Consider the following 26785-nt stretch of genomic DNA (forward strand, 5'->3'; position numbering starts at 1 on the left):
TGCCAGTCTAAGACTCAAACCAGATAAATTTTAATTACATTAAAGGAGAGGGAAAATGCAAAATAAATGAAACACTAAGTCAGCAGTGAATAAGATTTTCAGTTGCCGTTAACGGGGGGAAGGCCCTCCAAAAAGTCTCCTTACAGTACTAACTCTTTCTCAGACTTCTCTGAAAGGCCTTTCTTGTAGATTTCTCTAGTCCTTGTTTCTCCTCACTCTGTAGCCTCAAAAAACACTAGCTTCTGCACCTCAGTGTAGATATCTGTTAAAGAAATGTAATTATCTACCTTAGCAGAAAGGCACAAACAGTTATTAACGTTCAGATAGCATGCAAAAAGCAGGTGCAAACTACTGAAGAATAAAAAAAGGCAAAGCTCGAAAAAAGGGAGGGAACATAGCACTAGGATAAATAGTCCCACACCTCCAGGAGCATTTAGAACCCTTCTATTTAGTCTCTCCCAAAGCATCTTGTTTTGCTGTAATTCCCCCTGCCCGCTCCAAAAGGAGATACTTCCCAGCAGGGAACCCGGCCCCAGGCAACCAGACTGAGAGCAGGGGACGAAGGAGCCCCAGGAGAGGCCGCTCCTCAGGCAGGACCCCGCGGGCAGGACCCGGGACCCACTCCCCATTCCTCAAGCCGTAACCCACGCTCGGGTGGCAGCAGCGAGAACCGCAGCACGGGCCACGAGAGCAACCCAGAGCCCTCGGGCTAGGCCGCAGGGCCCGGCAGGACAAGCCGGCCTCAGCCCCGAAAAAGGCCGCGCCGTGCGGTGCGGTGAGCAAGAGGCGGCGGCCGGAGGACAGAACGGCCCCGGCACCACCCAGCGGCAGCGGCGCGTCGGGGCCTCGCGCACTCTAAGCGGGCGGATACGCAGGCGGGGTAGCCGAGCCCTCCGCGTCCCGACGGGCCGGGCCGGGCCGGGCCGGGCCGGGCCGGGCCGGGCCGCGCCCCCCGCCCCAACGCGCGGCCTCGCTCCCGCGGCCGGTGCGGAGCGCTACGCCGTGAGAGCGCGTCTCCGCGACAACTGGCCAATCAGGCGTCAAGGCTTCAGCGCGCCTCCTTTGATTGGGAGCGAGGCCTCTCGAGCTCACCCAAGGAGAAGGCTGCGTCTACAGAGCGAAGAGCGCTCAGTGTGCGGGGCTGTGATTGGCTGGGAGGCGCGCCGGCGGGATGGCGGCCGCGGGGGTGGCGGCGGGACTGGGGAGCAGCGACTTCTCGGACCTGCGGGAGATCAAGAAGCAGCTGCTGAGCGTGGCGGAGCGGAGCCGTGAGCGCGGGCTGCAGCACAGCGGGAAGTGGTGAGCGCCGCGGGCGGGTGGGCCCCGGCCCAGCGGCCGGCGGGCCTTGTGCTAACGGGTCTCTCCTCACAGGGCCTCCGAGCTGGCCTTTGCCTTGGACCCGCTGCCGCTGAGTGAGCTGCCGCCGCCCCCTGCGCTCACGGAGGTACGGCCTGCGGGCAGGAGGAGGAGGCCCGGCCCAGTGCGGCTCCGACGGTCTGCGGTGCCGCGGCCCGCTCGGGGCCCGTGGCCGCGCCGCTAACGGGCACCCGCGCGCGGGGTGGGGCGGGGCTGAGCCCGTTCTGTGCTCCCGGGGGTGGAAGCGGTTGTGAGCTCGAAGAGAAAGTGCTGCAGTTCTTGCTGGCGGGCTCGCGGGCTGCTTTTTAATCCTGTCTACAACTATTAAGGAAAAAACGTGATAGCGATCTTTTTAAAAACGTACGTGCAGGAGGCTGTGCTGAGTGCTGATCGTTCTATAATGCTGTGAAGTTCCCTTCCATATTATTCCCTTCCATATTTAATGGTGTGGACAGAGCTGAATATGCTTTCCCAGGTGAAAGCATTCCATTTTACGTGTTGCTGTGCCCTAAATGAGATTGCTCTGTATGCAAAATTTGAAATCATGCTACTTAATTTTATTTTTTATTAGTCTTTACTAAGGGCAAAATTTACTGTAATACAAATTAAACTTGTGCCATTAAACTTGTGCCATTAAACTTGTGCTCCTTAGGACACAAGAAAAACAAGTTGTATCTCCATCCCCACCTCCGCAGGTGTACAGTAGGACTTTTACGTATATGCCTGTTTTGTTAAATTACAGCAGCGTAACGTGTCATGAATGCATTTCAAGGCATCGTTACCAAGGAAATGTTTGCATTTAAGTTAGCGGGTTAATATTGTTTGATAGGGAATTCCTGAGAAGATTTCTTGTTTATGGTCATGCATACTCATTGAACAGCTAATTCATGCCTTCTGGCAGCTTGCCACAATTTGTTTTCTGGATTCTTACTGTTTATTTTAAATGTTTCTAAGTAGTCTGTACTCATTATTTGAGAACTAGGAATTTGAGAACGTGAGGGAATGGAGAGACTTTTCTAATGGTACTCAAAACATCTTTGAGGATGAATAAACTATGTTTTTAGCTTTCAGAGCAGTTTCATTGACACGTCTGTAACTAGATGATTTTCCTAAAGCATGTCAGAGCTTCTGAGGTCTTAAACTTTTCTGTGTCTCTGCAGGAGGATGCTCGTGATCTGGATGCCTATACGTTAGCCAAGTCTTACTTTGACCTAAAGGAATATGACAGGGCTGCCTATTTTCTACGGGGCTGCAAGAGTCAGAAAGCTTACTTCTTGTACATGTACTCTAGATACCTGGTAAGATGGAAGGAAAAGTCGCCTTTTAGCACTGAACTCCTCTGCTTCCCACCCCTCCCTGGCATACCTTATTTTTCGCCTATTCTGTTCCAAATGACCACCTAGAAATCCAAATTATATGTTTGGGGGGAAGGGAGATAGAGGTGTTCTTTTTAGAACTATGATGTTTGTGAAAACTCAGTTTGCATACTGCTGCTAGCATTGCAGTAAACGTAAGGAATATGCAATTGTAATGTAATCTTGGGTTTCCTCTGTTTTCCACAGTCAGGGGAAAAGAAGAAGGATGATGAGACAGTGGATAGTTTGGGTAAGTCTCTGGTGTCAAGGAACACAAGACAATATAATGAAGCTTCCAGTAATGCCTCTTCATGTAAATCGTCTTGGTTTTATGGCTTTCCCCTGAATTTTTGGATAATAGTGTGCTGTAACATGATTTCTTTCATTCTCTCTCAATTCATTGGCTTAGTACAGGCTACAGATTTTCATCTATTAGTTCTTCTGTTAAAGCAGGTGATCAGACTAAGTGATTTTCTTTTAAAAAGAGGAAAATAATCACAGACTGGGAAGCCTTCAGGTCATGTCAGTGATGATTCTGAATATACCCTTGACTTCATAATTGCTGTGGTAAGAGTCTTGACTGAAAGCTAGCTGTTTGACTTTCTCTTCATGCAGGACCTCTGGAAAAAGGACAGGTGAAAAATGAAGCTTTACGAGAATTGAGGGTTGAGCTCAGCAAGAAACACAAGGCACGGGAACTGGATGGATTTGGCCTTTATCTGTAAGTGTCTGCATGTATTTCTAATATATTCATGTGTATTTGTGTGGATATGCAGAGTTTTATGATTCTGATTAACTTGATAACTTTTCTTTACAGGTATGGTGTCGTGCTGCGGAAGCTGGACCTGGTGAAAGAAGCAATAGATGTGTTCGTTGAAGCTGCTCATGTCTTACCTTTGCATTGGGGAGCCTGGCTGGAACTTTGCAACTTGATTACAGATAAAGAGATGGTAAAACTTGGGAGATATCAAGATGTGGTAACAAATTTCAGAGTTTAACCTGATACAGTAACCAATGGTTCAGTTGCCACAAGATTGATGTCGCCCACTGCTTTATTCTGTGAGACTCTATCAGGCAAGGCAATCCAAGATTGTAAATTATGTTGTTAAAGCCTCTTCTTCTGCAATTGCTTGCCGTGCTGTAGCTTGAGAATCTTCGTACAGGCAGGGCTAATTTCTTACCATTCACCCACAAAGTGGTTTAAGAAATGGCTAATTCACGTATTCTGAAGTAGTTGTCAGCAGAGTCATTGCCTTGTCACATGAAGGAGATCTTCCTAAGATACTTCTAATTTTCTTTTCTTTTTTTTTTTTTTTTCCCTTCCTTAATCTGGTTATAGTTCCACAGTTATTGAGCATTTTTGGGGACCTGAAAGGATACATAGAATCAGTGCTTTTAAAACTGAAACACTAATATAGGTGTTTCCTTTGTCAAATACAAAGCTGCACGTATGAGATGAACTGCGTCAAAGAACTGAACTTAGATATAAAACCAAAATAGATTATTTTTCTTTATGCATGGGATTTTATGAGACCGCTCCTGGCATTTTTCAGTCAATTCTGGCTGGTGGAATATTTTAAAAAGTAGAGGTGACACAGAAGAGAGCTTTACTGATTTGTAGAAAAAGGGAAGTGCATTTTTGATGAGATTATTTGGAGTCTGTTCACTTGCTCATTAAAAATAATGATGTGATATTAATGTTCAAACATGGGAAGAAAGTACAGTCTTTTGAAGGACTTCTGAATTTAATGGAGAAATAAGGCCAGTGGCTGAAGCAGAAGTCAGATGCTGTCAGATTTGAAGACAATAATTCCTTCACTAATTGATCAAATGAAATGGCTTCAATTCTGCTGCAATTTCAGCAGTCATGGGAATAGATTGGGAGTGACTAAATAGAATTACGTGGGCCATGTTGTACTGCTTTTTAGACTGGATGTCTTAATGCTCCTTTCCTGTTTCAGTATTCTCAATTACAGGCATTATTTAGTCTCTCCTTTGGAAGAACCTGATATTAATTCTTGGTCCTAATACTGCTCTCTTGTAGCTGGTGTTATGGTTTAAGAAAGCGATTGCAGGAAAGCCTCCTACCTCGAGACCATCTGCTAAATCATGGGAGGGAAGATAATGGATGCTTTGCCACAGGTGGCGGGTAGAATACTACTGATTGTCATCTCTTCCTCCTCTTCTTTGGTTCTTGCTAGTTGAAGTTCCTGTCCTTGCCAGATACGTGGATGAAAGAGTTCTTTCTTGCACACATTTATACAGAGCTGCAGCTGATAGAGGAGGCTCTGCAGAAGTATCAGAGTCTCATTGATGCAGGATTTTCCAAAAGTACTTACATCATCTCTCAGATTGCAGTTGCCTACCACAATATCCGAGGTCAGTGACACTTACTAGCTAGTAAGAATGAGCCTCTTAATGCAAACTTGGCATTTATAGTTCTTGTTCTCCCATCTGCTGTTCTTTCTTCAGATATTGACAAAGCTTTATCCATCTTTAACGAGCTAAGGAAACAAGATCCTTACAGGATAGAAAACATGGACACTTTCTCCAACTTGCTATATGTAAGGGTAAGCACTCTTTCTATTGCCTGTCCATAACGATGGTATTTATCAGAGGTATGTTAAACACTGGCAAAGCAGCTGCTGCTGTTTAGCCTCTCTGAATATAGGCTTTCAGCTTCTGCTTTCCGCTTCGCAACTCCATGAAATAGATGCAATGTATGCATTGCTAACTGCCTAGGTTTTCTTTGAAGCTGTAACATGCTCCTTTTCTCATCACTTTCATTTCTTTGTTTCACTAGAGCATGAAGCCTGAGTTGAGCTACCTCGCTCACAATCTCTGTGAGATAGACAAGTATCGTGTTGAGACCTGCTGTGTAATTGGTGAGAGCCAGCTCTTCTACATGTTCTTATTATGCTGTCCGCAAGCTGTGTGAGGAAATCTTAGAAACACTTGTGAAAATCATCAGCCAGCAAGGCTATCAAAACCACTTGGTCAATGTGGTTTCAGGCAGCCTAAAAAAGCAGACCAAATATCAGAGTACCCTTTTCCCTCATTTCTTTCTGAAAGAGCTGCTGTAATACTATCAGTGCAGAAAGGAGTTGAAGAAATCATTATGAAGGCCCATGTAGCTGATAATCGCTTTATTTATAGTCTTGAAACTCCAGTGGAAATAATTGCGTGTCAGGACCAGGAAATTAGTTTGTTAGATCATGACATAAGTTCTAAGGCCAGAGGGATGGGATCTTAATTGATTGGTACAACCAGAAACGGATTGACCAGAACACTGGAGAACAGACTGCTATTAGGTCTCTTGAGGTTTGAATCAGATCTGCCTTTAATAGGACTCTTTCTTTTTATAACTTAAGTTAGGAGGTAGTAGACTATACCTCTTCCATCTGTTTCCTACTTCTCTGCTGTTTTTTGTTTGTTTGTTTGTTTGTGGGGTTTTTTGAATTTATTTAAATATTGTGACTTTTGCTTTAGGGAATTACTATAGCTTGCGTTCCCAGCATGAAAAAGCAGCACTTTATTTCCAGAGGGCCTTGAAACTGAATCCTCGTTATCTGGGAGCCTGGACACTCATGGGACATGAGTACATGGAAATGAAGAACACATCTGCAGCTATCCAGGCTTATAGGTATCACTCATGTACTGCACAAAATCGTGTCAGTCTGCATACATAGGGATTGAAGTAGTATCTTCTATTTTTTGTTAGTCTTCTGCTGAACTCTGTCTTGGTTTTGATCCTGACTGCTTTCTGACTAGTTCATCTCCTTTTCTTTGACAGACATGCAATAGAGGTGAACAAAAGGGACTACAGAGCATGGTATGGCTTGGGGCAAACCTATGAAATCCTCAAAATGCCATTTTACTGTCTTTATTACTATCGACGGGCCCACCAGCTCAGGTAGAGTTGAGAATGGATCCATGTTTATTGGTGTTCGCTCTGACATGGTTGCTACTAGCTAAGGAATTTACACGCAGGAACTAAGTTGGGGAAGGGAGAACATCAATGCTATGTGATTTGTGCAGTCTCGCTATTCCAGATCCTTTTAGTTGTATTAGTTAACTATTAACAAAGGCTTTGTCAATTAAATGCTGAGGAATGCCAGTCAGGAGTATAAGTGATGTTTTATGTAAGAGAGGATGACAGACACTGCCAGATGTAGATTTATGGTTTTTTTCCCCCACTCCGCCCTGAGATCAGCTGGTTGTCCATTGAACTACATTTAGGAATTGCTCTTTTACAGACCAAATGATTCTCGTATGCTGGTTGCTCTAGGAGAATGCTACGAGAAACTCAATCAGTTGGTGGAAGCTAAAAAGGTAAGTGAGAACTGATGTGTAGAGTAAGACATTAGGATGTTTCCCAGGACACTAGGTGGAGTCGCAGCAAAACTGCGTAGCTAGTGCTACTGGAAATGCATGCGGTGTGTTTTTAGGAGCTTATTGAAAGCATTTCTGAGGCGGTTACAATTGGTGAAGTTCTGCTGCAATGTAACTAGAGCAGCTGATAAATAGAAAGAGTCGTCTACAGATGATACATGCCCCTTTGCTGGAAAGCCATGTTGTTTTCTGTTTCTAACTTGCTTGCATGAGTCATGAGCTGGAGTTGTTTCTGTGGTGTGCTTGACTGGCTTTCCTTCCTTGACAGTGCTATTGGAGAGCTTATGCTGTGGGAGATGTGGAGAAAATGGCACTGGTGAAACTAGCAAAGTGAGTGTGTATTATCACTGAACTGTCAATATCGTGTTACATGCAACTAGCACTTTGATATCTAATGATAAAATACTAAATGTAAAACAGATGGAATTGCTGTTAGGGTAGTATTACTACTGGAGCTGTGTAATAACTGGTATCTTTAGGTCTGTAGTGACTGCAAGTTCTGGTGTCCAGCTTTAGCTTTAAGTTTCCCTTAGGATAACTAGAGGGAATCGTAGCATAATGTGGGTTGCAAGGGACCTCTGAATCCTGAGGTGATTTGAGCAGGCAGTGCTAGCAATTGTTTTTGTTGTATTGAAACTTAAAGCAATCCATGATGATAGGCGATGTACGAAATTGTAGATTGATTTTTTTTTTTTTTTTTTAAAAAATTCCTCCCCCCGCCCCCCCCAGTATGTGGTTGTGACATTGGGAAAGAATCTAATGTGAAATAAATGTGAACCCTCTGACATCAGCACTAATTTTTGGTGGGGATAAAGTAATACAAAGTGGAAAAAGTGAAGGGGAAAGAAAAGGGCAAGTGAAAGGTGAAGCTGCTGTACAAAGACTTTCGGGGTGTAGTGGGGGAAGAAGGAGCAGCGGAGGAAATAGCCCATAAATAGGATGGCAAAGGTCTGTTAAAAGCTTTAAAATGTAACAGAATAAGCAAAGGTCTCTGCTTTGTTGTCACTGCTTCTAGCAGTTAGTATCTGACTAGTTCCCGTCCTGGTAATGTAAATGTTCTCAAGCTGGATCATCTCTTTCCATGAGGGGCAGTACACGGTGCATGTCTTGCAAATTCTGAAAGAAAAGACCTGGCTTTAGTCCAGGTCAGGTTCAGTAAGTACTTTCTCATAGACCAAGAAGGTCTACGACAGTGCAGTCTTGTTCCAGTGGCCCATTTTCTCCTTTTCTAGGCTGCACGAACAGCTGAATGAATCCGAACAGGCAGCTCAGTGCTATATCAAATACATCCAGGATATCTATTCTTGTGGGGTAAGATGATATCTTGAGGATAAAAGGAGAAGTAAATATGGTGTAGAACTACCTTGAAAGCACTCAAAGATGATGGTTTTTACCCCCCTCACTGTAGGAGATAGTGGAGCATCTGGAGGTCAGCACTGCCTTCCGTTACCTGGCCCAATACTACTTCAAGTGTAAGCTCTGGGATGAAGCCTCAGCATGTGCTCAGAAATGCTGTGCATTCAATGATGTGAGTAGTTGCACAATTTTTGGTGTTTCTTTCTTAGGGGATCTATGACCTTGATCTTGGCTCCTCTCAGAGTAGAAGGAATCCTTTATTGAAGGAATGAGGGCTGTCTGCCATGCAGGTCACATCTTGAGCGGTGGTGTGGTATACCTGATAACTAATGCTGCTTATGATTGACTAACATCATGGAATATGGTGTAGATGGTAAAATTGAACCATGTCTCATTGGTGTTCACTAAACAAAAGAATTTGAGGCTCCACATGGCAGTCTTAAGATTGCTGAAAATCTTGGTGGTGAGGAGGTGGTACATCACACTGTGTAGTGATGGTACTCACATAACTTTTTTTTTTTTTCCTCATCTTCTGTGTGTAGACAGTGCAGGGGATATAATAATAATTGGTTTTGTCTGTGATTCCGTGTTCTGGGATGTTCTCTATCTGTAAGTGGGCAATTTTGGATTTTTAACTTCAGCCTAGAGGTAAACAGTAGCCATGAGCGCGGTGTTTGGCCTATCCTTAACAAAGCTGTCTGGAACTCTGGAGAACCTGAATTCAGCTTCTTTGAAGCTTCTCCAATCTACTTTTTGCTGGAATATTTAGACAGCTTCACTGGTTGATGGTAACACTGTCTGAAATACCCAAGTAACATGCAAATCAGGTGAGTAAAAGGAGGAAGGACTAAAAAAAAAAAAAGTGACATACCTTAACATTTTTAAGTAGCAGAAGAAAAAAGAAATGAGGATGGTTTTATAGCTTCCAGCCTTATAGAATGACAAACTACTATAACTTATACTGCTTACATACTGAATTTGACCCAGAAACCACCCATTCATAGGTGTATTGTTTTGTTTTTTACAAATTGTTTTCAGACTAGAGAAGAAGGAAAGGCCCTGCTGCGGCAGATCTTACAGCTTCGCAACCAAGGAGAAACCTCATCCACAGATATTGCTGCTCCCTTTTTCCTCCCTGCGTCATTGTCAGCCAACAACACTCCCACACGTCGTGTCTCCCCACTCAACCTGTCTTCTGTAACACCATGAACAATGCTGATACTTATAACCTGTGCATTGAATGTGACATTGCAGATGGGGCTTGCAACCACTTATTTCTTTCCAGTGAAATTTCTACATTGGTTGTTGCCCTCACGTGAAGGGTAGGAGTTATTGGAGCCCACAGCTGAAGACGGATGTGCCCCAACAGGCAAAGGTGCAGCCTACGTGAAAGTGCCTATGCTGAGATGTGAGAACCTGCTGTACTTCTCACCAAGTCATTCCAGTCAGAGGGCAGACATGTTTGAATACACAGGACTACTCTTAACTGAGGGGTTGGGAAGAGCTTGTCTGCTTGAGTTAAAATATATTTGAAATTTGATTCTGCCCTGTTACCTCTGGTCTTTACTGAACTTCTTTGGATGACCTCTTAGTGGTATCATTGCTGTCTACATCAGAAACTGTTACCTGCCTGGCTGCTTAAGGACTTTGGCTTGTCTTGAACCACACAGAAGATGTTCCACTAAAGCAGTAGATATAGGCACTTAGATATAGGTGCCATGTCTATGTTGAAGGACTGAGAAGTGTCAGAGGAATTTCAGGTAACCACAGGTGACAGCTGTTAGCTGTTCTGTCTGTGGATCTGACAGATACTTTGGCTTTCAGTAGAAAAGCAGCCAGCAGGATAGCACAATTAAAAAACTAATGGTCAAGTTTCTGTCCTTGGGCTTCTTTATGGTGCAGCTTTCATGTGTACTGTAGCAAATGAAATTGGATGAACCGTAATGGATCATTTTGTTAAGGATTGCCATATCTCGTGGACAGTATGGTGCAGGGCTGCTGCTTGTCCCTGTTCACACATCCAGCCAATAGTAAGGCTAAGTGTGAATTTCAAAGATGCACGCATAGGCCTACATATTACAGACATGACCATAAATGAACAGATTAACATAAACAAGAGGACAGTACCCTTAGCTGCACTTGCTTAAAACAGAAACCGTAGAAGAGGCCTGATGCTGTTCCTATTTGCTTAAAGTTGCTAGTGGAACATATGTATATGCTTTCAGTGACTTAACTCAAGTACACGTTCACATTCTCAAGACCATGTTCACATGGTCTCTCCAGTCTCTGCCCATGACTTTAAGCCTCTGGTCTCTATGTCTAGTCCTTGGGTATCTTGTTCAGTCTCAACCCTGGACGTAGGGTATCTACAGATTTTGTTAAGGTTTGCCACATCTTGTGGACAGTATGGTGCAGGGCTGCTGCCTATTCCCAGTTAGGGTTGCTATTGGAACATACACGTATGTACACAGAGTAAGGAGCACAATGATACAGAAAACAGGCAGCAATAGTGTTTAATTAATAAAAGTGTAGAACACACTATGCTGATGAGTCATATGTCTCAGCCAAACAAAGGTTACTGACCAGCAGCCTGCTTGCATGCAGTTGGTAGCTCTTCTGCCTACCCCTGCTCGTCAACACTCTCACTCTCCACCCCGTTTTCCCATGCTTGTTCCTCCCTGACCCATCTTCACCCCTGCCTTGGCATCTGTGGTCGCTCCCCTAGACATACTATGATACATTTTATGTGGTCCTGCAATCCACTTCAGAGATCTTAAAATAAGTTTGCTCTTGCCTGTGAGACCCTTCCTGATAACCAACCACAGCTCCTGGTTGAATCTCTTCCAAGTTACACTTGGGTGGTTCCTTTAATGGCCCATCAACCTGTGTCAGAGCTCTAGTCTTGGATTTCTGCTGTCAGGCTTTATGTATCCATGTGCTTCATTTATCACCTGTCCTGTTCATTGTCTTGTCTTTTACATTGAATAGCTGTTAACCAGATATCCTTACACATGTATCAAGTTTGTTCACAACTTCACTGAGGTAATGATGGATAGAGGTTAATAACATCGCTGACTTCGACTTGAATTGTCTTGCTCATTGACACTTGGTGCCCTTCAGGCAAAGACAGTATTATGTTTGGGCTTCATCTGCCTGGGAGGAATGTGATTTTGTTTGTTTTGAGTAATGACTTGTGAAGAACAACCAACAGTTTGGGGTATCAGTTTGACCTATGACCTCAGATGACTTCAGCCAAATGTCTCGGTGCTATTCAGTTACAACTTGTAAGCTTGATACAACCTGGAGGTCTTTTTAAAAGTACTTGAGGTTTGTATACATTTTGGGTTATGAATTATGAATAACCAATTATTAATATATTCATACGTTATGAATAATCTGCAGTTATGAATAATCTGCAGATGTTCATGCTAAACAAGCTCAAGTTTCCTCAGGGCTATCCAATACTGGGATCTCCCACTGAGTTTTGTAATTGTCTGAAGATTTCCTTAGGAGGAAATAGTCCAAGTTTCAATTGAATGTTTTTTAATGAAGATTGTCCAAACTGGTGCTTATAAAGGTCCTGCATTAAATCCAGTATCCAGATGTCGTTGTGGGAGGCTGGCTATAAGGATTAACTGTGTTCACCAGATCTAAACAGCAGAATGGCATTGATCTGATACACCTTGCCGGCTGAGTTTCAAAGAGGCTTTTATCATCGGGACGATCAGTGAAACTTGGTTTCCCTTGATGTGGAAGGATACTTCTTCCAGATACATCTACTTTAAATACTCATCTGTAAAAGATGCAGTAGGGTTGAGTCTAAGTTGGGTTGCGAGGACTGCGAGTTCATCGGTTTGTCTCCAGTACCCCTAGCTCAGATAATAGCACTTAATGCCAAGTTCAGAAACTTGTGTTTGATGACAGTGTACTGATTGACACGTCTGCTATGTTATGCCAGCTCTGGAAGGGTGACAGTCTCTGTTGGTAATGTCATCCATCGCACAAGGTGGGAGTGATTTGTTAAGAATAAGGAGAAAACTACACATAAGTAGAGGTTACCTACTGTCTTAAAACTGAAGACGTAATGGGACCTCCTCCTTTTTTTTTGAATATGGCCTATTAGTATATTTAAAATTACAAGCCAGTCCACTAACTTTCTAGTATCTTATAATACATAAATAATGTGTCACATCTTGTTACAAACATCAGTGACATATAAAAATCAGTAGTTAGTAATGACGATGATCGATCCTTATGCCACATAAACAGCAAGTTCTTATAATGTAAATTAAACAATTTATGCAGCAAAACAAATCTACTAGTTCTGTCTTTCCCTTCTGGTAAAACAAATAAGCTTTATATTTAGGATAAATAATCATTACACCTATGAGAGCATTCTAATACCTGAGACATTGAAGAAAAACTTTTGAACTCTTCATGTTTTCTAGGACCAATGAGTCTTATAAAGAACTGTTAACATTGGCTTCTTAATACTTCATGAGAGTTTGTGTGGAGAAAAAAATATTTTAAAAGTTCTATTTTGTTACTATATTGATAGATCTCTTCAAAGGAGATGCTGGTTTTTACACCAGTCACATTTACCAATTGAAATTGTGCATTGTAGGGTTAAATTTTGGGAACAAATTGATTTCTGGACAGATATGTGTCCTCCAGTACTGACACAGTCTGCCTTCTATCCTGGTTCAGTCTATTTTTATCCTGGTTCAGTCATAGTACTCCACTGTTCATTATTAATCTCTCCTAGAGTCTTTCTGTACTTAACACGCTTGAAAGAACATTACTGAAATCAACAATACTGTTAATAGGTTTAGCTACTTCTCTTCAAGCTGTTGTCCTTTGGAGGATCACCCTGTAAAACAAACCAACAAGACCCACTCGGCTGTTACATATTTGGAACACTTTTCCAAAGCTTTAACTGCTATTAGTGGAACTGCTTATTCCAAGATTGTTTTAGTCTTTCTTTTAGTATTTCTTTCTGAAATTGTACAATGCATTTGTGTGCAGAGGGATCCCATTTTCCTAATTCTGGGCATCTCTAGAAATTCCTTTGTCTTGTTTTATGCTCCTTAGCACCTATTGAACCAGCATTTCTATAGCAGATGGGTTTAAGCAGCAAAATTGGATCTTGATGCATTTTGCAAGCACTCCCATAATTATTCCATGCAAGCCTGAGGATATGAATGAGACTATTTCTAAAATTGTTGTCACCCTTTGCTCCTGGCTTGCCTTCCCTTTCGCAGCAGCAAGCCCTTGCTGCTTCCTGACACCCTCTGGTCAACTAACTGGATAACTCAGTCATTAGAGAGACCGTGCAGTTTTGTCCCTCTTACTAGAGGCTGCAAGTGCTCTTACTTGCAGGTAGAGATGGCAAAAGGTCAGCTGGAAGAAGCAGCCCAAATATACTTAGTGAGGACAAAGTATCCAAAGACTTAACTACCAAAATCAAGGTCTTTACTGGGACAAGGGAACCATGATTTATCAAAGAATTCTAACCGGTGGAAATACAGGAAAATGTTTATATGAGGGATAAACAGAAAAGGCCTCACAAAGGTTGACTGCCAATAATTTTTTTTAAGTCACAATTAAAAAATCCTGGAAATTTGAGGACACACAATGCATAAGCAGCAGAGGCAGGGATGCACATTCTGTGGAGATGCACCCTGGGAGTGCATGGGAGGTGATCAGGAAAGCCAAGGCACAGCTGGAGCTGAAGTTGGCTAGAGACATAAAAAATAGCAAGAAGGTTTTCTTCAGGTACATAGGACAATAAAGGAAGATGAAAGAAACTGTACAACTTTACAAAGCTGGCTACAGCCGACATGGAGAATGCTGAGGTACTTGATGACTTTTTTGCCACAGTCTTCTCCAGCCAGTGCAATAGCCAAGCTGCCCAATTCACAGAATCCAAAGGCAGGGACTGGGAGAATGAAGAACCACCCACCATTAGAGAAGATGAGGTTTGAGACCGTCTAAGGAACCTGAATGTGCATAAGTCCGTGGGACCTCAAGAGATGCATCTGAGGGTCCTGAGAAAACTGTCGGATGAAGTTGCTAAGCCACTATGCATAGTATTTGAAAAGTCATGGCAGCCTGGTGAAGTTCCCAGTGACTGGATAAAGGGGAAACATAACCCCCATTTTTAAAAAGGAAAAAAAGGAAGACCTGGGGAACTACAGGCCAGTTAGTCTCATCTCTGCGCCCAGCAAGATCATGGAGCAGAGAGCCTCCTGGAAACTATGCTAAGGCACGTGGAAAACAGAGAGGAGATTGGTGACAGCCAACATGGCTTCACTAAGGGGAAATCGTGCCTGACGAACTTGGTGGCCTTCTACGACAGGGTTACAGCATTGGTGGATAACAGAAGAGCGATTCACATCATCTGCCCGGACTTGTGCAAAGGTTTTGATACTGTCCTGCACAGCATCCTTGTCTCTAAAATGGAGAGTCATGGATTTGATGTGTGGGCTACTTGGTGGATAAGGAATTGGCTAGATGGTCGCACTCAAAGATTTGCGGTCAACGGCTGGATATCCAGGTGGAGACCACTGACGAGTGGTGTCCCTCAGGAGTCCGTATCAGGAGCATTATTATTTAAAATCTTTGTTGGGGACAGGGACAGTGGGATTGAGTACACCCTCAGCAAGTTTGTGGATGACACCAAGCTGAATCGTGTGGTTCTCTAGAGAGAAGGGATGCCATCCAGAGGGACCTTGATAGGCTAGAGAAGTGGGCCATTGCAAACCTCATGAAGTTCAACAAGGCAAAGTGCAAGGTCCTGCACTGGGTTGGGGCAATCCCAAACATGGGTACAGGCTGGGCAATGAGTGGATTGAGAGCAGCCCTGCGGAGAAGGACTTCAGGGTATTGGTGGATGAAAAACTGAATATGATGCAGCCCAGAAAGCCATATTGTATCCTGGGCTGCATCACAAGAAGCACGGCCAGCAGGTCCAGGGAGGTGATTCTCCCCCTCTACTCTGCTCTTGTGAGACCCCACCTGTACTGCGTCCAGCTGTGGGGCCCCCAGCATAAGAAAGACATAGACCTGCTCAAGTGAGTCCAGAGAAGGGCCATGACGATGATCAGGAGGCTGGAGCACCTCCCCTATGAGGATAGGCTGAGAGAGTTGGGATTATTTAGCCTAAAGAAGAGAAGGCTCCGGGGACACCTTATAGCAGTCTTCCAGTACTTAAAGGGGGCCTACAGGAAAGATGGGGAGGGACTCTTTATCAGGGAGTGTAGTGATAGGACAAGGGGTAACCGATTTAAACTGAAAGAGGGTAGATTTAGATCAGATATTAGGAAGAAATTCTCTACTGTGGCAGTGGTGAGACAGTGGAACAGGTTGTCCAAAGAAGTTGTGGATACCCCATCCCTGGAAGTGTTCAAGGCCAGGCTGGATGAGGCTTTGAGCAACCTGATCTGGTGGAAGGTATCCTGGCCCATGGCAGAGGGCTTGGAACTAGATGATCTTTAAGGTCCTTTCCAACCCAAGCCATTCTATGATTCTATGACACCACAGCCTTGTCTCCTAAAGAGCCTGTAGACAGAGGAAGGGGCCTGCAAGTTATTTTGCTGATTCTTTGCCACAGGATCCCCTAGGATACTGAACTGACCCTGCCAGAACCTGTTAGGCTAATTTTACAGTCTCTTTGTGCCTGCAGTCCCAGAGGAGTCATGCCATGTTATATGTTTTTAGTATTCTTCACAGTTGCTTTTTCCCTTTTCGATATACTTTAGACCTTCCATTTACCTTGTGCAGCCACTGTACTGGTCTTTCAGAAGGCCATTTCCAGAGCTATGCAATCAGTAACCAAGACATGAAAAATAAAACATTTAGGCTAGACATATACAGGCAGCAGCTTTTAAAAACCAGAACTTTGCTTTATTTTGGGCATTGAAGCTTTTTTCAATCACTGAATGTTAACTGCCTATAGGGTATTTCTTATGAAAACACTGTAACTCTATAAAGCCCATTTACAGTGTCTCCCACCTGAGGCTCTTAGAGCTTGTCATATAAATGACAGGTGCTTTTCCTTTTGAGGCGAGTTCAGGTGTGTAAGATCAGAGTTCATGTGGGGTTGAACAGAGGAACCTATTGCACTCTTCGGTAAGTGTTAGGCTGTACTATATGTATCTAATGCTCAAGTGGATCCCTTAGTATTACGTTACAGATCCTGCTGAACAAAATGAAAAAAAAAAAAAAAAAAATTCACTGAATCTCTTGCACCACTCTGAGAAAAACTAAATGCCTCCACTTCATGTGGAGGTGAGGAAGCTGAAGCCGGGACAAATTGGTCAGCCATGAGTCAAGCATACAGTGCCAGACTCTTCACTCTGAGACCTCTGCTTCTAGTGCTGGGTTTCCTTCTCCTTTTCTGAAAGATTTCATGGTAAAGGTTTGAAATGCTGGCACTTAAAGTAAAGCCTAACAACTAGATATTAAGGGGGACTCTCACGGAATTTGGTGTTCAGGGTGGAGGACTCAAAATTCAGCCTTTGTCAACGGTTTTGTTCTGATTTTGCCACTGACCAGGGAACCACTTTGTAAAATGGAGATAATCTGCAAATCCAGTACCCAACTAAACTATCTTTTAATTTCTAGAAATGTTTTTTCCTGAATGTTGCTGTCGTTAGAAAAAAAACCCAAAACCACATTTGTCTTAACTTTGTCCACAAAAAGTAGACTCTATTTTTGCAGAAAATCTGACCCTTATGTGGGTCAATAGCGATACTTATCTTCTCTGTAAAGTGCCAAAAGGATAACAATTGGAATTCTTGATGTGTTTATTATTGTCAGCCTACTGACCTCTTCCAGGGATATCACTGTCAGTCTTCAGAAGGATGGAGATGAGGATGCTTCTGAAGAACCTGAAGAGCAGGGGCTTCTGTGGTCCCTGTTCGCATGACTGGCTCACTGACATTTGGGCTATTGCAGAAGTGTGACTGCTTTTGCTGTTTATTCAGATATATAAACAGTTCCAGTTAACTCAGTCTGGGCTGGAGCTTGTTCCCCAGAACGTTATGGGATGCCTTTCCGTTGAGGTTCATGGCCTCGTGGAACACCAGTCTAACACCCGTCTTGCTGATGGCTCGTTCCTTTGGGAAGGCGTTTTTTCGGCCTGAGGTGCGACTTCGGGTGCGGGGCCGTTAGGCCCTCTCTCGCTCCCGGCCTACACAAGTTTCCTAAGGGAGAGCTCCCAAGCGCTGTGGCCCCGTGGGCTGCGGACGCTTCGTGCCGCCCAAGCTCTAGTCTGAGGGCTAAGGCCCGTCACCCTCATTGAGCGTCCGGTCGGCGTGGCCAGGCCCATCCCGAGCGGGTCCCACACCGCCCCGCCGGGGCAGGGCGCGCAGGGCCCCCTGACAGACCCCCGGCCCCGCTGGCGGCGGGGTCAGCTCCCGCCGGCTGCCGCGCCCCGCTGGCGGCCGCAGGGCGGCTCGGGGTGCCGCCGGAGCCCCTCCGCGGGCGCTGCCGCCGCCTCCCGCCCCGGCCAGGCTCGCCCTGCGGCTCCCCTCGCCGCCGTCGTCGCCGCTCCGCCGCGGCGTTGCCATGGCGGCCGAGCGCGCGGCGCTGCGGCGGCGGGGCGGGGCGGGGCCTGCCGCAGACCCCGGCCCGGCAGCGCAGGCCTCCGCCGCGGGGAGGCGGCGGGGCGGGCGCCCGCCCTCAGCGTCGGCGCGCAGGAGGCCGGCAGGGCCGGTGCTGGGCGCTGGAGCCGCGGCGGCGGCGGGAAGATGGATGCGGCGTGCTCGTCCCTCGCCGCTCGCCATCCTCTCCTGGGCGCGGCACGGTGAGCGGCGGCGGCGGGGAGGGTCGCCCGGTCCCCGTGGCGGCGGAACAATGACTTGGGCCGGCTGCGGAGGGCCGGGGCGAGGGCGGCGGGGCGGTGGCAGGAGAGAGGGAGCGATGGAGGTGAGCTGGAGATGGAGGTGGTGGAGAGGAGGGGAGACGAGCTGGAGCTGGTGATGGAGATGGAGGGAGAGGTGTGGCAGGACGCAGCCCGCAGCGCCGTGCCGGGAACCACCTCAGCCTCTCCGGTCCCGCACTATTGTGTTCCAGGTTGGTCATTGTCTTGCCTTCCCCGCGCTGAGTGCGGTGTGCTGGGTGCGATTGCGGGTTACAAAGGAAGGGATTTTTCCGGGGCTGAATGTGATGTGCGGAGACTGCAGCCGGCAGAGCCTGGGCTGGGCCTCGGTGAGATGGCATCTGGGGGTGGGCAGTCAGCGCAGCTGAGCGGAGAGCAGCTGTAAAGGCACTCCCCTGGTTTATTTTTACTCGCCGTGCATCTTTGCCTGTTCCATGGTACACGCAGCGTTGCACAAGGTTTCTTGCCGAGGGTGTCTTTTTAGAAACGCACCTGTATGTGTCTTGGGGTGCCAGGGTCGGTGTATTTGTGGCTGTGCGTGTGAAGACATTCTCTCTTGCAAACACAGACCCCGCAAGATGCATCTCTTTGTACGTGCAACACATGCCTTTTTTTCACAGCCATTAACTGATGAAAGATGCCACTTGGGCTGATGTGCAGTTTATTCTTAAATTACTGGATTGCCATCCCTCAATTTCATTATGGCTACTTAGGACAGATCTAGATCATACATTTGGGCTATCTTATGGCACCAAATACTCATTTATAGTCTGTTTATAGTTTTTGCTGTGAATATATATATATTTTGCTGCAAATATATAAAAGATGCGAGTATACCTTACAGGCTGGAAATGTAGAGAAGTATATATTTTAAAAGTTTAATTTGAACTTTTGTAAGGAAAGAATGAATGAGATGTATTTTTTAAAACATTTGCATTCTGATACTGTCCTATGCATCACTGTAAGGTGACACATTGGAGTCCCATTCCCAATGTCTCTTATTTGCTGGGTCAAATTCTGCACTGGTGCACATAACACGTCTGGTCTAGCAGTCTGGGTGGCCCATCAGGAGAATGTTTTGTCCCTTTTCAGGCAATAATGTGAGGTTTATTGCTTCTGCTCTGACTCGGGTTTTGTTTCTATTGATCTGGCCTGCTGCTCTACATATGAATTTCAAATCCAGGCCTGCTGTAAATGCTAGCTTTACTGGCACTTGACCAGGTTCCAACTGGTGCTTGAGCAAGGTAAATATCTGGTGATTCCAAGAGGTTCTCTGGGAATGATTATGATATTGGTGAAGTCTGAGAGTGGTTAGCTGGTAATTGTTGAAGAGGGCATAAGGCACGAGTGCTCTATAAGTAGTTCTGTAGCAATCAAAAGAAACCATGGGTGCCTCAATACAAGAAGGACATCAAACTATTAGAGTGTGTCCAGAGGAGGGTGACCAAGATGATGAAAGGTCTTGAGGACAAGACTTATGAGGAGTGGCTAAGGTCACTTGGTTTGTTCTACTTGGAGAAGAGAAGGCTGAGGTGTGAGCTCATCACAGTCTACAACGTCCTCAAGGAGGGCGGCGGAAGGGGAGGTGCTGATCTCCTCTCTCTGGTGACGAGCGACAGGACACAAGGAAATGGAATGAAGGTGCACCAGGGGAAGTTCAGGTTGGACGTTAGGAAAAGGCTCTTCACTGAGAGGGTGGTCTGGAACAGGCTCCCCAGGGAAGTGGTCATGGCACCAAGCCTGTCAGAGTTCAAGGAGCGTCTGGATGATGCTCTTAGTCATATGGTTTAGTGTTAGGTAGTCCTGCGAGGAGCAGGGGGTTGGACTTGATGATCCTTATGGGTCCCTTCCAACTTGAGATATTCTGTGATTCTAAGTTAATGGGGTTGCAGCCGGTTCCACCCTTGCTTCCACAATGAGCAAAATCCTGAGGAGGAGCCTCAGGGAGGAAAGGCTGGGAAGTTTCTGTTGGGATTTCCATAGGAGTTGCCTGGTGGAGGTGGCTGCCAGGAGCTGTTGATGTGATTGCCCCTTTGGGCTCATCCCTTTCCCAGAACTGTGGCAATGTGGTGGACTGCTGGGATTCTCTGGTTGTCAGCAGAGCTCCTAGCTGAAAGGACCAGGCTGCCTGTGACAGATGCTACACCCTTTCTGACTTGCTGATCTTGGACTGACTGCTCTGTTAGTGCCTAAGGTAGAGAAACACGGCCCTCACCTTGGAGATGAATTCGAGCCAGGTATTTCCACAGTGTCCACCTCCAGCCTAACCTCAGGCTCTGTGATATTGCAACTGCTAATGCATTGCCTCAGCCTCTCTTCTGATAACCTTGTCCCTGTCACCTTTCAGTGGCTTCTGATAATCCCTCTGCTTCCAGAGGCCATTCCCAGCTAAATAATCTTCTGAATAAGAACTTCTGTATCCTACTTATTAGGAATTGAACATAAGATACAGCTAAAACATGCTTGTGTGTTAAGGAGGAGATGGGCTATTGTAATTTGTAAATGTATGCTGGGTTCTGCTAGGCCTTTTATTATCAAGACCTTAATGTAGGTGGAAAGATGCTGCATAATTTCTCTGTCATTACAAAGGATAAGCGACCTCAGGGTATTCAAGTCAGGAAAATGCTGTGAAACGTAACTGGCAAAATAATGGCCAGAATAATTTTCAATTTTGATTTCTATTCATCCACTGGATAGACAGTTGGTATTGTGGTTTAAAAAGTGTATAAAAATAGTCCTCAACTGTAAAAAAGGTATGGTGATGGATTCTACTGTTATAAGGCTGGTATAACTCAGGTGTAACTTGAGCAGTTGAAATCTAAGTAGTTTGTTAATGATAACTTCTTTTTTGCCTCTTCTTTTTAACCGAACTATGGGAGACTGAAGATGCTTACAACGTGGCTTTCACTACTGACTCATGGTCATTTTTCATTGTGGTCAATATTTGTGCTTTCTTTTTGCTTTTTGAAGTTGTGAGGCAGCAAAATAGTCCTTACCAGATACCTGAATTTTGGATCACTTTCTAGTCAGTCATTCTTTGTATCTTCTGGGTTCCGTCAGATTTCTCTGTAATCTTTGTGCATGGCAATGCAATATTTGGGTTACAAGACTGCAAAACAAATGTTTTTGTTTTTAAAAATAATTATTTTACTTGAATTTAAAATGGCATGTTTGCATTATGTGTTTCTAAATCAATAGCTTGCTCAAATTCCCAGCAGGTAACCTCTTCAAAGTTCCTCTATAAATCTATATCACTTGAAGATCTGGTCTTTACCAGATTATAACAAATTTATCTTCCCATCTGCAGAGCTGGATTCTCTGCTGCCTTCTCTTTAGTAATCATCTACATCTGTGCAATTCTGTGTGTCATCAGCACTCAAGATCCAGAACCCATGACGGTAGAAAAGTGGAATTTTTTTAGTACTTCTAGTTTCTGTATCTTTAAGGTCTGTTTGAATTTCTCCTTTAAAATATGAGGATTAGAAATCTTTGCTCCAGGAGGTGGGGCTCTAAATAGAAAATTCAACAGTATGTTGGAAGAGTCATGAAAAAGCTCTATGGTCTAGCAGCACTAAACGCTTTCAAGTTAAATGAGCGTAAATACAGCTTCTCTGTAAATGACAGAAAAACAGTGTGGATCACAGTCAGCAGTTTGGATTCTAAAACATCCAGTGAACTTTAAAGGAAGAATAATGACATGCAAGCACTTTCAGGAATGCAGGCTTTCAGTTCATCTCACTAAAATTTATGGTGCTGTATATGATTTGCTTGCCATGCAGTTGGATCACTGGTGGGTAGCTGAGCAACTGTCACACATCCTGGACACTTCAGGACCTGTGTTTTATCCGGAAGATCACATTTGGACATCACAGCCGGTTCCCTATGTTCAATAGTCTGAATCAGCTATTGTCAGGAGAGAAGCAAAGTGAACTGATAGATGTGACCATCCACATAGCATAGTTAAACAAGAAAGAGGCAAATGAATGCAGCAAACATTTTAGTACACAGCTGCATAATGGAATCCTCTTAGTTACCGTTTAACAAACACCAACAAATAAGGAATACAAATGAAGACTGGATAGACCACCATTCCATTTCTAACTTTGGATGAAATGTAACTGTGATCAATAATAACTGATGTACCTGAGAAAACTGTTTCGATAGAACTGCTATGGTATGCCAGGTCTTCTTTTATGTTAAAAATGATAATGCAAAGTATAACATTATCTCAGATTATTTTATCAAAAATAACAAAATGAATTATTTTAATTAATTGAGAAGAGCTGATGCTAAAATGCATGTTGTCTCCCATTTTCACTTTATGCATTCCTCCCATCTACACCTGGGAGGTAATATCTCACAGTTACCGTTTAACACCTGTACTCCATTTGTTAAGCTATTTGTTGAATTTTGTTAAAATCGTTTATTATAATATTCTTTTAACTGTTTAGGGGAAAGACTTGTTAAACCTTACATTGTATGGACTATAAACAAAAGGTCTAAGTAACATGGAAATTAAAACTGAAAATAAGAAGAAACAGCTGTTGAAAATTGCATTGAGGTCCCAGGTGGTTTAAGGTAATCAATAATGAGTGAGCAAATAAAATTGGGAGAAATGGTGGAGTCAGGGCTTTTGGATTTTTTTTTTTCTTCTTCCCTCCTCTGCATGTGTGCTGGTTTGCTAAAATTGACTAGGTTGATTTTCTCTTAAAATGGATGCAGAAATATTTTTCATTATTCATTTCTATGGTGTATGCAAAATCCTTGCAACTCTTAATGTTACAGGCGATAGAAATTAATTAGAATCAATACGGTACTGTTTTGCATGTATTTGGGGTAGGCTTGGTGTACAAATATTTTAGTGATGGATTTTAAAAAGACTTAAAATGGTATTAATACGTAATATACACTTACATTTTCATGAACATGAATGTTATTTTTGTTCTTGAAGTTGTGTTATTCATAGATAAGTCATTGAGGTTTTTTACGCTGTATTTATTTGTACTTAATATTTAAGGTTCTGCAAGCTGCTATATTGCATCTCTGTGCATTGGTGAGGAACAAAATGAGATGCAGTCATTTTTGGAGAATCAGCTAGGAGAATCTGTTTTAATTTAATACAACCCTTAGTAATAGCCCCTTCTTGTCTCCCCTCTCTGATGGGAAATCATAATCAGTCTTAGATGAACAAAGAGTATACGGGGACTGTTGCACTTGAAGAACATGGAGTAATTTACAGCTGAAAGAACAATTGTGTTGGTTACTATTTGCTTATAACTAAGCAAAAGGTTGCATTAATTAATTTGGAAATGCTTTTAAGAATGAACCTGTAAGTTTAGAATGTGTCCAGTAAGTGTTTCAGAGGCACAGCTGATAGCTAATAAACATCCATGCATATCCAGTGGTAAGTATTACTGACCTACTGGTATTCAGCCCGTGTTTGCAAGGTTCTGTGTTAGCAGATCCCTCTTGAATCGCGTCACATATTTTTGTAGGTCACAGCATGACCTACATGTTGCTGTTTTCCTGGAATATGCAGTCAGTGTGGGTGATCTGTGTGGTCGCCTGTGTTAGGTGAACTCAATGAAGATGTAAGCAATGTCCTTGGAAATGGATTTGTAATGATACACCGTAGCTTAGTGCCTGTTAAAATCTCTCTGAAATTACTGTAAGATATTTTTCTGGTTTCAGATGCAGCCTTAATGAAAATCTATGTGTTCAAGACAGTATCCTGAATGTCTTATAAGTGAAACCTTTTAATTTTTTTGTACTTTGCCACATCATGTGTGAACTGATGTCTCAGCTGGGTTTAATGGGTGGTGTTTCATGCTTACACCTTTGCCAGCTGAGAATCCAACCCATCACCTGCTTACATGGGAGGAGAATGCTGCTCCCCTGATCAATACTAGCTGATGCTTCCATTTTTAAAGCAGCACGGTTCAGCTAAAAATCATCCTTTAAATGTTTTAAATAGTAAACTGTAAGGATAAATTCTACATTTAACATGAGTTTCACTTTATTCTGCGAGTTGTTTATTTGTCAAATCCCGTTCTTCGCATTACGAGTAGAGCTACCTTAGTAAGCATGTATGATGTTATGTGGTATGTTTTAATTTGATTTGTTTTGTTGAGAGGGCAGGGAATGACAGTTACTTGTCCCTCAGCTGATCAATGCCATTAATGGAAAAGAAGATGTCTAATGTTATCTGGTGAAAGTCCTGTTTTGGACTATTGTTAAAAAGCTCACAGACTCTAGGGATGTTGAAGGAAAATATCTTTCAACATATGATAGAAGGGTAAGAATCACAACAATTCAGAAATGAGAAAGACCAACTGCAGTCACAGTGTATTCATACGTGAATAATCTTGAGTGCTTCTAGTGAATGTTGCCTGCAATGTTTTTATTTTTAAAGGTATTTTGACTTTAAAAGATGGATAGAAATGGCTAATGGGATATTCACATACGTCTTTACATTTCTGCTGAAAAGCTGATGTGAAGAGACAAACTGTAATTCATGTTGGCTTAATTTTTGCTGAGCTTCCCTTGTAATGGGAACATTCAGATTCTTCTCCCAGAAAATGGAAGGAAAGGGCAAGAGGGATATAGGACATGGGAAATTAGAGCAATGTGTACATGAGGTTCTGCAAGGCATTGATAGTGATATGGTGGGAGAAGAAAATACGTGTTTTGAAGTTATATTGAACTGCAAGCTGATAAGAAACTGCAAGAAGGTAGTAATCTGGTTGGAAGTAAGGTGTCCAGAAAAGAAAACGATTCATCGTAGAGAACTACAGGAGGCCCGAACACAGATTTTTCTTACTCATTCTGACATAAATATCTACCTTTATTGGCTGTAGCAAGAGCTGAGCTAAAAATGGCGAAAAGTTTCACAAGTTAACCCTCTTACTTTAAATAGAAAAATTACTTAAATATCTGACAATCTTTAGTAGTGAACGTAAAATATCCTCCTCTGATACCTGTAAGACAATAGATAATCACGGTTATGGCCTTAGAAAGAAAGAAAGAAAAGGAAGGGTTTCCAAGAGAAAGATACGGGGCATGAACTTTCCCCCACTGTTTGTTGTTTTCTTGTTTATATACATTTCAATTAAATAAAAGATGGTTTTGCTGGCTTGTTAAAATCAAAATTAAATAAAGGAGAGCCTGATACTGTGAACTCTGGGAAATGCAATGTTTCTCTTTCAGGCTGTACGTGTTGTCTCTGGCAGTGGTTGAGTGTGACCCTACTTGCATAAAATACGTTTACAAAAACATCTTTTTAGTAAACTAAGAATGGGCCTTGAATAATTCTCAAAGTACAAAACCACTGAAGTGTTTTCTTAGACCCCCATCTTGCAATGAGCTGATAGAGTTCATCATTTTCCTGACAATCCTGCCATTCTGAAATAGTGTGTCTAATCTGTGTCCGTGTACATCTCATTCTGAAAAAATACCAATTCTGGAAAATTTCCGTTTCCTTTCAGGATAGGGCAGGATTTGGTGTTTTCACTGGTAGTGTTCTTCTCGGTGTGCATCATGTTATGGCAACTTCTAGGGAAATAATTGTATGAAAAAGAGACAGATGGTATTTTAGCCACAGAATACTAGAATATTGGTTTAACAAATCTCCTCAGCTTTGCTGCGGATAACAATAATGCTTCTGTCCCCTTTTAACTGTTTCCATGGAGCCGCCAGCAACTTGGATAGAGTTTTTTGGTTCATGTTTTAGAGCAAGGGCCAATGGTAATTTTAGCATGAGTGGCCTAGCAGCACCAGATTCATCCTGTATTCCTTGTGCAGAGCCCTGAATCCAAGGGATATTGTGAGTTCAGTTCTGAAGGTATTTTAATATTCCTGAAAATTATTGTGGTACTGATTAAAAATTTAACTACAATACTATGATTTTTTATACAGTCAAAAGCAGGGGGTGGTTAGGATTTGTTCCGAAGAACTGTTTATCACCGTTTTGTGGAATAAAACACACGTAAACTATTAGCATGTGAAATTTGTCATGTTCTGACTATAAAAAGAAATACAGAACTAAATTGTATAAACGCTGCAAATATTTGCAGCAAGTCTGAGCTGATCTTGGGATGTTGAATTATGCTTTCATACTAAAATAATATAAATAATACTTTTAATAACAGTTTTCATTAATCGTGTATTCTGTTATGTCACATAACACACACAGCATGGAATGCAAGAATTAGGGCTTGAATTTTATTCTGAAACAATGTAAAGCGTAGGTGAAACCTGGTAAATAAAAGCCAAAGCAAAGACTTAATTTTGGATTTATTCCAATCCCACTAGCAAAATGAGGTAGATTTGGAGAGATAGGGAAATGTGTATGGCCAGTTTTCCCCTTGTAGCTAACAGAATTGTTGCAGTGATCGGAATTGGCTTATGTGGAAATTTCCTAAAAATATTGCTTAAGACCAGATCA

The 26785-nt window shown here is 43.3% G+C and overlaps 2 protein-coding genes across 5 annotated transcripts in view; both read left to right on the plus strand.

Moving 5' to 3' along the window:
- The first annotated feature begins 1050 nt into the window (after positions 1-1050).
- Positions 1051-10330, plus strand: CDC23 (cell division cycle 23). Of its 4 annotated transcripts, XR_012675968.1 has the most exons (17): positions 1051-1299; positions 1372-1444; positions 2517-2654; positions 2919-2961; positions 3327-3432; positions 3529-3661; positions 4913-5090; positions 5184-5281; positions 5515-5596; positions 6201-6354; positions 6505-6624; positions 6968-7043; positions 7372-7433; positions 8336-8414; positions 8512-8631; positions 9101-9286; positions 9498-9608. XR_012675968.1 is itself a non-coding variant. In XM_075164427.1 (16 exons), the coding sequence occupies exons 1-16, from the start codon at positions 1172-1174 to the stop codon at positions 9666-9668; spliced, it is 1761 nt and encodes a 586-aa protein (XP_075020528.1). In that variant the 5' UTR covers positions 1059-1171; the 3' UTR covers positions 9669-10330. The 4 variants fall into 4 exon arrangements, 3 of the variants coding, with proteins under 3 accessions (XP_075020529.1, XP_075020528.1, XP_075020530.1); XM_075164427.1 differs by lacking the exon at positions 9101-9286 and having other exon boundaries at positions 1059-1299; positions 9498-10330; XM_075164429.1 differs by lacking the exons at positions 1051-1299; positions 1372-1444; positions 9101-9286 and adding an exon at positions 1591-1716 and having other exon boundaries at positions 9498-10330.
- Positions 10331-18110: 7780 nt separating this feature from the next.
- Positions 18111-26785, plus strand: part of JAKMIP2 (janus kinase and microtubule interacting protein 2) — a 63666-nt gene continuing 54991 nt past the window's right edge. The window contains exon 1 of the mRNA XM_075164431.1: positions 18111-18267. The gene's annotated coding sequence lies outside the window, so the exon portion shown is untranslated. The remainder of the gene's footprint in view (positions 18268-26785) is intronic.

The sequence above is a fragment of the Calonectris borealis genome, chromosome 15, assembly GCF_964195595.1.
Source record: "Calonectris borealis chromosome 15, bCalBor7.hap1.2, whole genome shotgun sequence".
Lineage (NCBI taxonomy): Eukaryota > Metazoa > Chordata > Aves > Procellariiformes > Procellariidae > Calonectris > Calonectris borealis.

Bases quoted from the DNA above. Each gene is read 5' to 3' on its own strand.
- CDC23 (XM_075164427.1), top strand. From the start codon at position 1,172: ATGGCGGCCGCGGGGGTGGCGGCGGGACTGGGGAGCAGCGACTTCTCG. The intron at 2,655-2,918 runs GTAAGATGGAAG...TGTTTTCCACAG, and splicing joins ACATGTACTCTAGATACCTG to TCAGGGGAAAAGAAGAAGGA. The intron at 3,433-3,528 runs GTAAGTGTCTGC...TTTTCTTTACAG, and splicing joins GATGGATTTGGCCTTTATCT to GTATGGTGTCGTGCTGCGGA.